The following is a 12,025-nucleotide window of genomic DNA, read 5'->3' on the forward strand; positions in this document are numbered from 1 at the left end:
TAAATGTTACATGGTTCATGTTTTGCAGTTGCATTACTCAAGGCTAGTGTTCCTGTGTCCATGTTTTCTGTTTTCTTTTGGTGTAGGAAGACTTTTTTGCACTATACTTACCTTGTCAGAGGGAGCAAATCAGATATTAGTCCTAATACGCTATGAATGGAGAGTGCAGAGGAGAGAAAAGAAAACCACTACGGAAATGAAAAGAAGATAAAAAGAAAGACTTTCTCAAAAGAAAAAAAACACTGGAGCAAAATGTCAAGAAAAGGTTGTGTTTAATATGAATATTTATTTAAAAATCCATAGTTCAATACAGAAATAGTCATCTATTATATGTATTATCTGACAATCAGTACTTCAGCCATGCTTTCTCTGATAATCACGGTTTCAAAAAAGTACAAGATAATTTTTTTTCCATAACCGAACTTGTGCAAAGAAATACACTAGAAAGCAATAGAAACACTGACACAAAATAGATAATGATTAATTCCTTTAAACAATTCATTTTTCTGAAGAAGGCATCACACAATTCCAAGAAAATCAGTGAAAGATTTAAGGCCCTTTTGTACAGTTAATTTTCATATAGATTTTTATATTTCAAAACACTCAGTTTTTAACAAAAGGAACTGGTGCATCCTTTGTAAAACTGTACATGCAAACATAGTGCACATTGTTAAGAAGATATGACGAGCATACAATATATTATTTGGATAGCTTTAGTAAACAAAGATCTTATGTGTAACACCTCACACAGTCCAATAAAACTCTTCTAAAAGTGCCTCAGGCACACACATACATACTCGTGTGCACACACGCAGAAAGTTACTTATATCAAACACATGCATGCATACACACAGACACACACATACTAAGACTCGTGGCTTCATGGGGCTTGGTTAGTGAGCTGTTGTACTATGATTAAAAAGCAAGCAATGTATATTTAAAAGTTTTAAAAAAAATATTTATGCATATTTATTCAACCAAAGCAGACCAACACAAACATACACATATTACTATGGCAGTAATTTGTGTTTGTGTGTGTGGGTATGGAGGCAAAGAAAAGCAAAAATAATTAAACTTTTATAAGCAAATGAATAAATGTTGCAACTGAAAAATTTTTGAAAATTTAATTTTACTGCACTGAAACATTTTACTTTGAAACCATTTTATCTAAATAGACTTCGTTTCAGATTTTCGCAGTTTCAAAAATGTTTCTTTTTTTCACAGGTTCAAAAGTTTAGATGAAAAATTAAACTGTCTGAAATTTTCAGTCATTCATCTGAAGTCTTTCTAGGATTATATGACTGAAGGATCATAACCTGATAGGACAGACGTCTGATCAATTCCATTCAGGCTTGACTGATTACTCTTGGTAACCCTTGCTTTAAAATTTTCATCTTGAATTTGCTGTTTGGATTTTTCCAATCCAATTTCAGCAACATTGACTTAACTTAAATTTTTAGAAAAAAAAAGACTTACTGAGTAAATTTACTTTGATATATCTCCCTGTGTTATATCTTTTCTATTGGAGCATGTTTTAATCTTTAAAGTGAGACGCTGTAACATTTGACAGAAGAAATAAGACATTTCTCCTCATAAATAAAAAGTTGAGTTCATTAGCAATAAGATGCACCCTTGATGTATTTAATACACTCATGGGTTTTGCTACTACAGCTTTATTTGGTCTGGTATGAACATTAGCTTAGTAGCTAATGTTAGATAACGTTAGGAAACTTTAGATAAATATTGCTCAGTAACTTACATTACAAACTCAGTTTGCTGACCAGTTGCTGGAGCAACAAAAATAAAACCTACGTAGTAATAAACCATAGTTTTGCTGCTACAAAGATCTTGCTTTTATCTTTATATAAAGTAATTTGTCTCCACCTGAAAGGATTCATACTAAATTGTCACCAAGGACTAATATCAGAAACTTAGCTGACTCCAAGCAGGTAATCTCAACCTCCTTCTCTACCATTCCAATCAACAAAAGCTCTAATAAACCAAACTCTGACCCCCGCAGTGTTGGATCTTTAAAAGTTTGGAGGATGAGAGATTTACAGTATATCTGCTGAGGCAGTAATGAGCTCCTTACTTTGACTGGCAAACCTAATGATGTATCCAGCTATGCTTTGAACGCATTGGGTAGCTACAAGAATGACTGTACCCACTGAGCACACAAATAGACACAAAGTTAATCCTACTGTATCGGCAATCTGTTGTAGCAATACATGGGGAGACTGTGAGAACAGAAGGATGACTTTGAGAATATCAACCAACTAGACAAGGCAGCAGTGTAAGATGTTTAAAACAGTATAAAATGTCAGTTACAAATAATCAGGTTTGGTCACTCTGCTGTGTAGTGTTAGAAGACATCTAGGATGTATTTTTTTATAATGTCACTTTGAATGGTCAGAGTCTCTGGTGTCTTTTTTCTTGTGTTAATTTAACGATATGGCTTTGAGCCACTAGCAAACTTTTTATCGTTGGTATTGTTGGTGACAAATAGTGTTGAAAACATCTAAAAATTATGTAATCCAAATGTACCCTTTTAAAAAAAGGAGATGGAGATGAAAAGGAGGAGACAGGTTTAAGATCCACATACTGTAACTTAGCCATACATTGCTTGTAAGACATCTTGTACAACGGAACCTAAGTAAAAACTTGGTATGATTGTGCAAGCCATAGTGAGTCTTCTGTCATAATTTGTGATGGATCAATCTAAATGCTAAAAACTTCGCCATAGACCAACAGTACAGGGGCATCTATGGATGTAGGACAAGGCTAATTGACTCTGTGGTCAGCTGACTGTTTTAAACAGAAAATCTTGGAAATCTCGTCGGCCATGCCTGAAAATTACCAAAATTACACAGTATGTTGAGACCTTAGTGCAACAGTGATTTCATTAAAAAGTCTCCCTTTTATAAGAAATCAGAGCTACTCACTGGATAATGTGGTGATATTGAGCTTTTTGAATAGTGAATTTATGTGAATTAATTGGAGTACAAAATTATTAGAACAGCCAGTAACCTTTCTGGAAATATTTAGGTAATAAGTTGTATAGTAATATTTATCCCAGGTGCTAAATTATTTATGTAATGATCTGTATTTTCAAAATTGGATTTAACAATAACATTAAAATTGTTTATGTATTATATTATGTATTGTTTATATAGTCGATTACTGACCATTACACAGTGTTTGCTGTGTCGTCACTTTGACACTGTCTGGTTTGACTTTGTAATTAGATGTGTAAAAATTGCATGTAACATCTGCAAAAATCAGGTTCACTATAAAAAAATTCCTTGTGAAATAGGTTTTGGTAACATGAAGCAAACTATTTTAAGTGTTGATACAACAAAAATACTCCAAGCTTTAACATTACTGCAACCCCAAAATGACCTTTCACATCGTTGGTGCTGTGATGTAATTTACTTACTATCCAATAAATGTTAAAATGTTCCCGCATTCACACTTATTGTAAGACTTTTTAAACATTCCATCTCATGTTGTTTGAAAAGAAATAGTTGTTTCATACAAACACACAAATCTCATTCACATTATCATGATCAGGCATCACTTAAACACACTTTCATTACAACACAAACACAAATCTCATTCTTCACTGGAAATCACACAAATCATCCTTTTATGTATGATTGGCACATATGAATACACATCATAAAAACAAACATATAAAAAGCTATATCAAAGGTGCAATTAAAAATACACACCAAAAAAGTAAAATGGAAAAAAAAGCTAACATAGGGAAAGTGAGTTTTTCTCTGCATTTTTGACCACTGGGCTATTTTTGCTCAAACAGTTTTCTGTTTGAGAGCAGCTGCTGTCATTTTAAACATAGGGGTGGGATGTGGGTGTTAGACGACACAATGGGACGAAACCCCTGGGCACGTGGGCATCCTATTGCCAAGGCAGTTTGGAGGACAGAGACAGAGACAGAGAGAGAGAGAGAGAGAGAGATTAGCTATGTTCCCATTCAACAGTGAATAAATGCTAAGTTTTAAACATAAAAAAAAACACAGAAATTGCACGATTTGAATCCTCATTATCTTAGCTAGAACAAACAAATTGACCTTTGAAATGTAAAAAAAGTAAAAAATAAAATCTTGTTGTTAATGTTGGCCATATTTCATTGTTTCCTCTAGAGACACAACAAATGCACTTGGAAATAATGATCATAATGCACATATTGACTTTTGAAGAGAATGGACACCTTATACCTGGAGATTTCTGGAAAACTGGGATTGATATATTTTAAATTTGAACTGTTATGCAGTGAATTTGAATGATTTGTCAAAAATATGTTGTAGTTGCATAAAAAGCAGAAATATGTTGTATTTTTCATTCATCTCCTCTATTAAAACTTGCAAAAAAAGGAAAAGAAAAAAATAGTTGGATGGATACACAGCTAGTAAAAGTTACAAGAGGCATAAAAGAAAAGAAAGAAAGAGAGAGAGCCAGATAGACGAGAAGAGAGGCTATAACAGGGAGACAGATAGGCAGACTTCTCAGGCCTGAGAGCAGTGCAGACAGTCAGACAGACAAAAGTGACAAATAGAGAAACAGGCAGACATACGCTCACCCCCTATAGATGGACAGACAGACGGACAGATGGGTAGAAGAGGTAGTGCAGGGCCACTAAATGCATGCACTTGACTGAGGGTACACTCATGCAAAAGGTTAATACAAACAGTAGAATAAAGTAAGGTACAGTACAGCACGGTACAGTACGGTACAGAAGGGCTACCAGGACCTGCACTGCTGCTACCTGACACACATGCCAGGAGAGAGAGAGAAAAAGAGAGAGAATTACTTTAGAGAGTATTAGAGAATTGGACAGTATTACAAGCTTCATGTTGAAACTGTGTGTATATAAAAGTATCAACAGTAAAAATCCTTACTAGCATTTACTGTAAACAATGATTTAGTTGGAGATAAAGACAGATAAAGAAGAAGTTACACTTGTCCAGTTATTTACGGGAGGAGTTAGTGTTCATTTGAGATCAAGTGATTCCTATGTTTTGTCTGGAGACATTCTCTTTACAATGTTTCCTACAGAACGGTTCTTCATTCCTTTTTCCCTTCTTACTTTTCTTCCTCCCTTCCTTCCTTCATCAGGTGGATCAGGCAGATGAGATCACACCCAGCTTGAATCCAAACCCTCCAAGCACTCTCGAAAGCCTCTCCACCCCCCCGAAAAAAATTAAATTCCAGACAGTAACAGGAATGCTTGACAGTGGAAGTAAACAGACTCTCATTGGCTTTTCATGCCCTCAAGAGCGTCACTCTCTTGGCCTGACATACAGTTTCCTGAACACAAGAAAGACCACCGTGATCCACTACGACAAGGCATGGAGAGCGGCTTTAAGGAAATGGAAGTAATCCGTGCGTTAAGTCAGTTAAGTTAACCCCTGACTCCTGAAAACCTTTCTCTGCATAGCCCCTCATATCTGGGTTTGGAGGGGCTGACCTGGTGGTGTGTAGGGTGGCGGTGCCGGCGATGGCTTGATCCCACGGGTCCTCATGTAAGAGAGGAACTGGTCGGGGATCTCAGCCAAGACGTCTTTGGCAAGCCGGGCCATGCTCAGGATGTGGTTCCCTGTCCGGTCGATGTAGTCTCTGAATGGGACAAACTAATAGGGAGGAGAGAGGAGAAACATGGGTTAAAATTATTTTCAAAAGAAGAGATTTGAAACAGAGGTTGAGGAATGGGAGATAGGGCAGAAGGAAATTCCCTAAACCCTTTGTGTTCATCAGCTCTGACGTAATCTGCAATTGTTTGCATGTCTGGCTAACTAGTTTACTAACTACATTGCTAACTGAGCTTTACCTTTAAGTTCAGGGAACTCATCATGACTACATTTTGTGAGGTTACAAGCTACGTACCTATTCACAACTAGCACTTTGTATTATTTCCCCAGTGTGTGGAAGCTGGTCCTGGTAGTTCAGTATTGCACTATTGTATCAGTGTATGAGCTAATTTTAGTGGCTCTGTCCTGGTTTTTTTGTATTTGGCTGGAGTTTACACTCCAGCAAACTCATAACCTTGTCACATCATCAGTTAGTCATCATCCTCAAAGTTTTTTCCCTTATAACATTAAAGGTGAAACATACCATTCGGAAATATGAACAATAAAGCATCTAACCTCTTGTAGAGTTAGTATGTTAGTACAGAAGGCAAACAGGGTTATGTTACAATGAAATAACAGTCTTATAATCTTATAATACTAGGACTAACTTGCTATGCACTGAAATACAAGAACAATGTTTTTTCTCTATTTTAATGTTCTCTACGTGGATTGTCAGTGGGTGGGGATGCTGACCTTTTGCCTGGGTCATGCACCTTTAGCCTCAGTCTTTTACCACAATCTGATGTATTTAGTCATCAAGTGAATATTTCTGACACCTTTTACAGAGTTTTGATTTTAAAACAAGTCTGGTGGAAACATTAAAAAGCCAGCTGGAGTTTGTGTTTTCAACCAACTCATTTAGCATTAGCTAAAATTGCTAGTTAACGTTCTACAGCTGATAAAATCTGGTAAAATCAGTGGGTGCCAGCTAGAAACGAGAAACCTGTTTTTGTCTACTTCTGCCTGGAATCTAGGACCCTTTGTTCCAATAAGAACTATGAATTTTGAGTGGTAAAACACACGCCCATTATCCCTGTAAACTGCATATGTACAGACAGGTGACACATTAAAGGGAAAACACATATAAAATGTCTGGGCCACCACACGCTGCCAGAACAGGTTCAATGGGCCCTGGCATTGATTTTACAAGTCTCTGGATCTCTACTGGAGGGATGGAACACCATTCTTCCAAAAGACATTCCTTCATTTGGTGTTTTGATGATGGTGGTGGAGAGCGCTAACACGTCAGTCCAAAATCTCCTATAGGTGTTCAACTGGGTTGAGATCTAGTGACTGTGAAGGCCGTGGCATATGATTTACATCATTTTCATACTCATCAAACCATTCAGTGACCCCTCCTGCACTACGGATGGGGCACTGTCACCCTGGAAGAGACTACTCCAATCAGGATAGAAATGTTTCATCATAGGATAAAGGGGATCACTCACTAATTACTGATTTGCAGAGACTTTTCCCTCTAAGGGGAAAAGTGAACCCTAACCATGCCAGCAAAATGCGCCCCACAGCATAAAAGAGCCACCAGATCCCCTTATTGCAGGGATCAAGCATTCAAGCCTGTAGTGTTCTCTTGTACGTCACACATGCACTCGCCCACTTGTCGAGAATATGGTGAAGGATGACTCTTCTGATCATATCACTTTTTTCCACATCTCTGTAGACCAGTGTTTATGGTTTTTGCACCACTGAACTCTCAAATGTGCATTCATCTCTATAATGAGGGGTTTATGCACTGCAACCCTACTATAATATCCCTCTCTATGTAATTGTTGATGGACTGTTCTTGCTGACACAGTCTGATTACATCCTGCATTAACATTCTCAGTCACCTGAGGAAGAGCCGCTCTTCTGTTTTTCCTTACTCTGAATGAATGATGAAGAAAGAAGATGAAAAAGAACTTAAAAGAAAGAATTAAAATTATATCACACAATACATCCTCTTAGTTTCAAATAAGTGTAAGATGTGGTTATGAACTGCAAGATTATTTTTGTAAAAATACAACCATCTAACCAGTCTAGATTACAAATTGGCACTGCTACAGAGAAGAGAGTCGACTCTAATGAAGACGCTGCAGATTTGCCATACTCTTTGAGAAGAAACTGGTGTCTGGTTGTCAGACACAAGGGAGGTAGTGAATATCAAAACTTTCTAGTAAACAACAGTTCGAATAAAATCTGATCAGAAGATGACAGAGATGAGCACCAAATGAGTATGGGTACTGAGCCATACCAAGCTGTAGTTAGCTCTACTAAATGTCTGGGATTACTGATATCAGATATTAGGATGAAAATACACAGGTTCAAATAGAGGATCAGCATTGCCAATTTTCACAACAGCAAATTCAAGAACTGGCTGAAAGCAAGTCTGAAACCCATCTGATTTTAGGAATTTTTTGCCATTTGTCACACATAAATAAAAGGATAGTACCCAAGGTAGGGATGCATCAATCTAACTTTTCTCTTGTGATCCCAAGTCCAGGACCTCAGTTACGGATATGCTGATGCTGATTCCTGATACCAATGGCCTCTTTTTCACAAATTTAAAATCTAAACACCTCACTGCGTGGAACAGATTGGGATCATGTGGGATTTTATGTAAGGTAACGGAAGGCCAGGGATTGCTGTGGTTCTAAAAACTGGGTCTGCAGCCCAGTGTGACTTAATGAGTGTACCTGATTAAAATGTAAAAATGTGAGTGGTTTAGAAAATCTGGCTAAATTGCTTTCTTGTTTTCAACCTGTCTGAACATCTAACCAATCACAGTCCTTGCCATGTCAGACTTGCAGCAATGCCTTCAAGTTTCCAGATCTCAAGCAATAAAACTGGTGTATACAATATTACTATTACTGATAAAGGAGGACCAAAGATATGAAAATAAGACCAAAGTTGTAATAAAGAGGGAATATCTTTCTGAAATTACTGCAGTAGTTGCACAGTATATGTATCTAAATAATCTGTCTTTATTGGCACAACATACGAGTTTGAATGCACTATACATAGAAGGTTAACAGACTTTCAGTATAAAATGAGCTACAAACTGTTGTTAGAGTGCCACTTCACCTTAAAACTTAAGTTGACATCCAGACTAACTTTATAGTTTTATGTATACTGTTTTTCAATCTTTTGCTGAAGAACCCTTGGACACATTGTGTTCTTAACTTCTTTAACTATCGCGCCACGCTGTTGCAGTTCATTATTTAGTTCTCACGACTGCTGCCTGCTTCATAATCCCAATCCACCCACTGTTTTAATAAATGCTTGCATATTTCAAAGATAGTTTTGTGTCACAAACCTAGTCATACTGTATGCTCTTACATGAAAGATACTGCTAAACAAAATTAGGACAGATATGAGGATGTCTCTTTTTCATTTACTTAATGAGTTGTATGAGCTGTATGTATATATGTATGTATTGGTCTCTCATAGGATCCTGTGACTGTAGTTAACAGGATCATATGAGAGGCCAATTTGAGCCGGAAACCCTCGATGCAAAATGTAAACCCCACCATATCACTCTGGGTTATTAGCTTGCAGATAATGAGTGGCTGTAGGCATAGCTGGTGTAATGTTCCATTACTGAAACTTAGTTTGACACCATCTCCAGGTCTTTTCTGCATAGAGTGCCTGTGTATGTGTTTGTGTGTGTGTGTTTGTACTTCAGCTTGTTAAAAAGCCAACTAACGAGTGTGTCTCCCTCGCCCACGTGGTCTGAGGGAGCAAGATATACAGTGGCAGTACAAAGGTCATGGAGGAGAAAATGTGACTTCATCCTGTCACAACCAAGCAAACTACTCACTCTGAATGTTTGTTTGTTTGTTTCTTCTGTTTGTCTTGATGCCAGGGAATGAACTTAATCTGAATGATACCATACAAAGATACAAATAAACAAGAATACAGATAAAAACATAGACTATGAAATGAATGTATGGCTGAACACATGATTGACAGGTTAATGGAATTAATAAAAATGAACTATACATAATGACATTTTGAGTTTAAACATTCATTGTTAGCAAGGCATGTCTCTCCTCTGTGGCTGTTATCCAGTTAGTATTCCATCTCATCTCCCAAACTCTATGTGGCAAAGTAAAAGGTAGCCTCTGATGTGGGTAGGTTGTAGCACCTTGGTGAAAAAAGTCTCATCTTTTTACTTTTGTCCATACCATTTCACAGGTCTCTTCTGACTGACTGACTGCAGACGTACTTTTGGCCTGTAGGCTTTTTAAGCTGTATATTGGACCAGGCGTCAGATCTAAGAGTCTCTGTTCATGTACTTTAATGAGAAAGTGAGACTGAGTTAAAGACAGAAAAACTTCTCTTCTACTCTTCATAGTAGCTGGGGAGCATGCCATTATGCTTGCGTGTATGTGAGTGTCTTGCCATATGGGGTCTAGTGTACCATGGGATCGAGTGACCAGGTGTCTGTGTGGACAGAGGTGAACAGCCTGGACAGAACTCAGGCATTTTTAGCCACTCACCTTTAGAAAAGATAGTGACAAGGATTGCGTACTAATTTTTCTGCACTTCCAAATAAATCCTTTGCAGAGTTTTGATTTGTCTTCCTGATGGTCTGTTTAACATTTTCCAAAATCAACATGTCACCGAATGAGTTTTGATACTTTTAGCATAATTAAGTTAACAAATGACACTTAGATCAAGATGCCTGGCAGCAGTATTATAACTGATATTTTTGCCAAGGCCATTTTACCAGCCAGGCAAAGCGGGCAACTGCCCTGTTGATCCAGAACTCCAGGGGCCCCAAAAGCTCTACGCTTATTGTGTGCCAACTGTAAGTGCCTATTTAATTTCAATTTTGTTTGGGAATATTTTTACCAATAAAACTTCAACTGACATAATAATGGCCTTCAGGTGGGTTCCAGTTCTAAGATCCTTATTATTTCAGTTTCGTGCTTCTAACTTGCATAAATTAACTAGATTGATGTGTTTAAATTACCATGGAGCAAACCTGAAAAAAGGTTGTATTCCAGTAGTGAAAACTGTAAACATTACACAGAGAAAGGGTAGAAGAGAGAGGTTTATAAGGACATAGTGACCAGTGGCGTTAATTCAGCCATGATTTATAGGATAAAGTCGGAAAAAAGTGATGGCAAAGAGCATAGGTGTCCAAGTGGGAGAACTCATTTACAATCTTCAATATGGTTTGTGTACCTGAACAATGTCTCTCTCAGCGTATCTTCCTCTGGATGAAATTCTGATTTCATCACCATCCAACTCAACCATGGCTGAGGAGAATAAAAAGGATAAAAAAGGTTTTGAGGGGGATAGAAGGAAAAAAAATGCAAACCTAGCATGTGTGCATTATTGCTAACTGCAGTTAACCTCTAAAAAGACCTACAGACTACTAACATAAACCTGCAAGATGTCAATTAACTGCAAACCTAACCAGTCGCTGGAGGACCAACAACTCAATCATTACTCACACATTCATATCTTGTTGACTTACCATCAAATTCTGCAGGCCCTACCCCAACAATGATGATTGACATTGGCAGACAGGAGGCCTGCAGGAGAGTAGCGGAGCAATAAACATTTGATACATTTCAAATATTTAAAGACATTTCTTTTTGTGAAAAACTCTGTCCATGTGGGTCATTAATAGGGCTGAGCTACTAATGAGCTACAGGTGCTGCCCTATACCAGCCATAGATATCGTTTGTCTTCATCAGTGGTAAACAAAGCATTAACAGATCATGTCGTGTTTAAGTCTTGCCAACATGTATAATACATACAGTATGTGTAAGCATGTGTGTGAATCTTTGATGTCTGTGTTTTCTACAGCACTTCCAAGAGTGCTGCGTGGGTTGGGACACCACAGTGAATATTATAAGAGACGAAATAATGAATACCATGGAATTCACTCACTGAGAGCTTACAAATGACGTGTTTGTGTTGTGTGTGTGGGTATGTGTAAGTGTCATATTGTGTATTAGAAGGAGAGGGCCAACGGTGTGTATTCAGGGTATTTGAGTAATGTGTTGACCTCCTGCAACAGAGAAATAGATGATATTATCAATCTTATTTTTTTCTCCCATTGGTACAGGTCCTCTTTACGTCTCTACTGCCCATTGCTCTCTTTTTTTCCTGTTCACTCATTTACCCTCCTTTTCTCTCCGAGCCTCTTTTCTTCCTTAACATTTCTCTTTTCTCAGCCTCCTCTCCTTTCTTCTCCTTCTCTGCTTTCAAAGCCCTGAGATGGATCAGTGCTTTCACAAAAATGTCTGTTGTTCACTGTTCATTTTGTTTGCATTCTACATGGCACTCTGCCTTCCCTCTGGAGCAAGCTATGACTTAACAGCGATGGAAAGAATGGATGGGGTTGAATAACATCCTGTCAAAAG

The 12,025-nt window shown here is 37.6% G+C and overlaps 1 protein-coding gene across 7 annotated transcripts in view; it reads right to left on the reverse strand.

Annotated features, from left to right (window-relative positions):
• Positions 1–281: 281 nt before the first annotated feature.
• The window catches only part of LOC120799632 (copine-8), a 97,370-nt gene continuing 85,626 nt past the window's right edge, over positions 282–12,025 (reverse strand). For 5 of the 7 annotated variants that reach the window (XM_040144882.1, XM_040144873.1, XM_040144856.1 and 2 more), the window contains 4 exons: positions 11,131–11,188; positions 10,836–10,909; positions 5,489–5,651; positions 282–3,918 (listed from right to left, as the gene is read on the reverse strand). In XM_040144882.1, the coding sequence (XP_040000816.1) occupies positions 3,845–3,918; positions 5,489–5,651; positions 10,836–10,909; positions 11,131–11,188 (369 nt within the window). In that variant the 3' untranslated portion in view covers positions 282–3,844. Of the gene's footprint in view, positions 3,919–5,488; positions 5,652–9,462; positions 9,522–10,249; positions 10,664–10,835; positions 10,910–11,130; positions 11,189–12,025 lie in introns of those variants that run through there. The other 2 variants (XM_040144891.1, XM_040144910.1) reach the window with 2 other exon arrangements.

Source organism: Xiphias gladius, chromosome 2 (genome assembly GCF_016859285.1).
Source record: "Xiphias gladius isolate SHS-SW01 ecotype Sanya breed wild chromosome 2, ASM1685928v1, whole genome shotgun sequence".
Classification (NCBI taxonomy): domain Eukaryota; kingdom Metazoa; phylum Chordata; class Actinopteri; order Istiophoriformes; family Xiphiidae; genus Xiphias; species Xiphias gladius.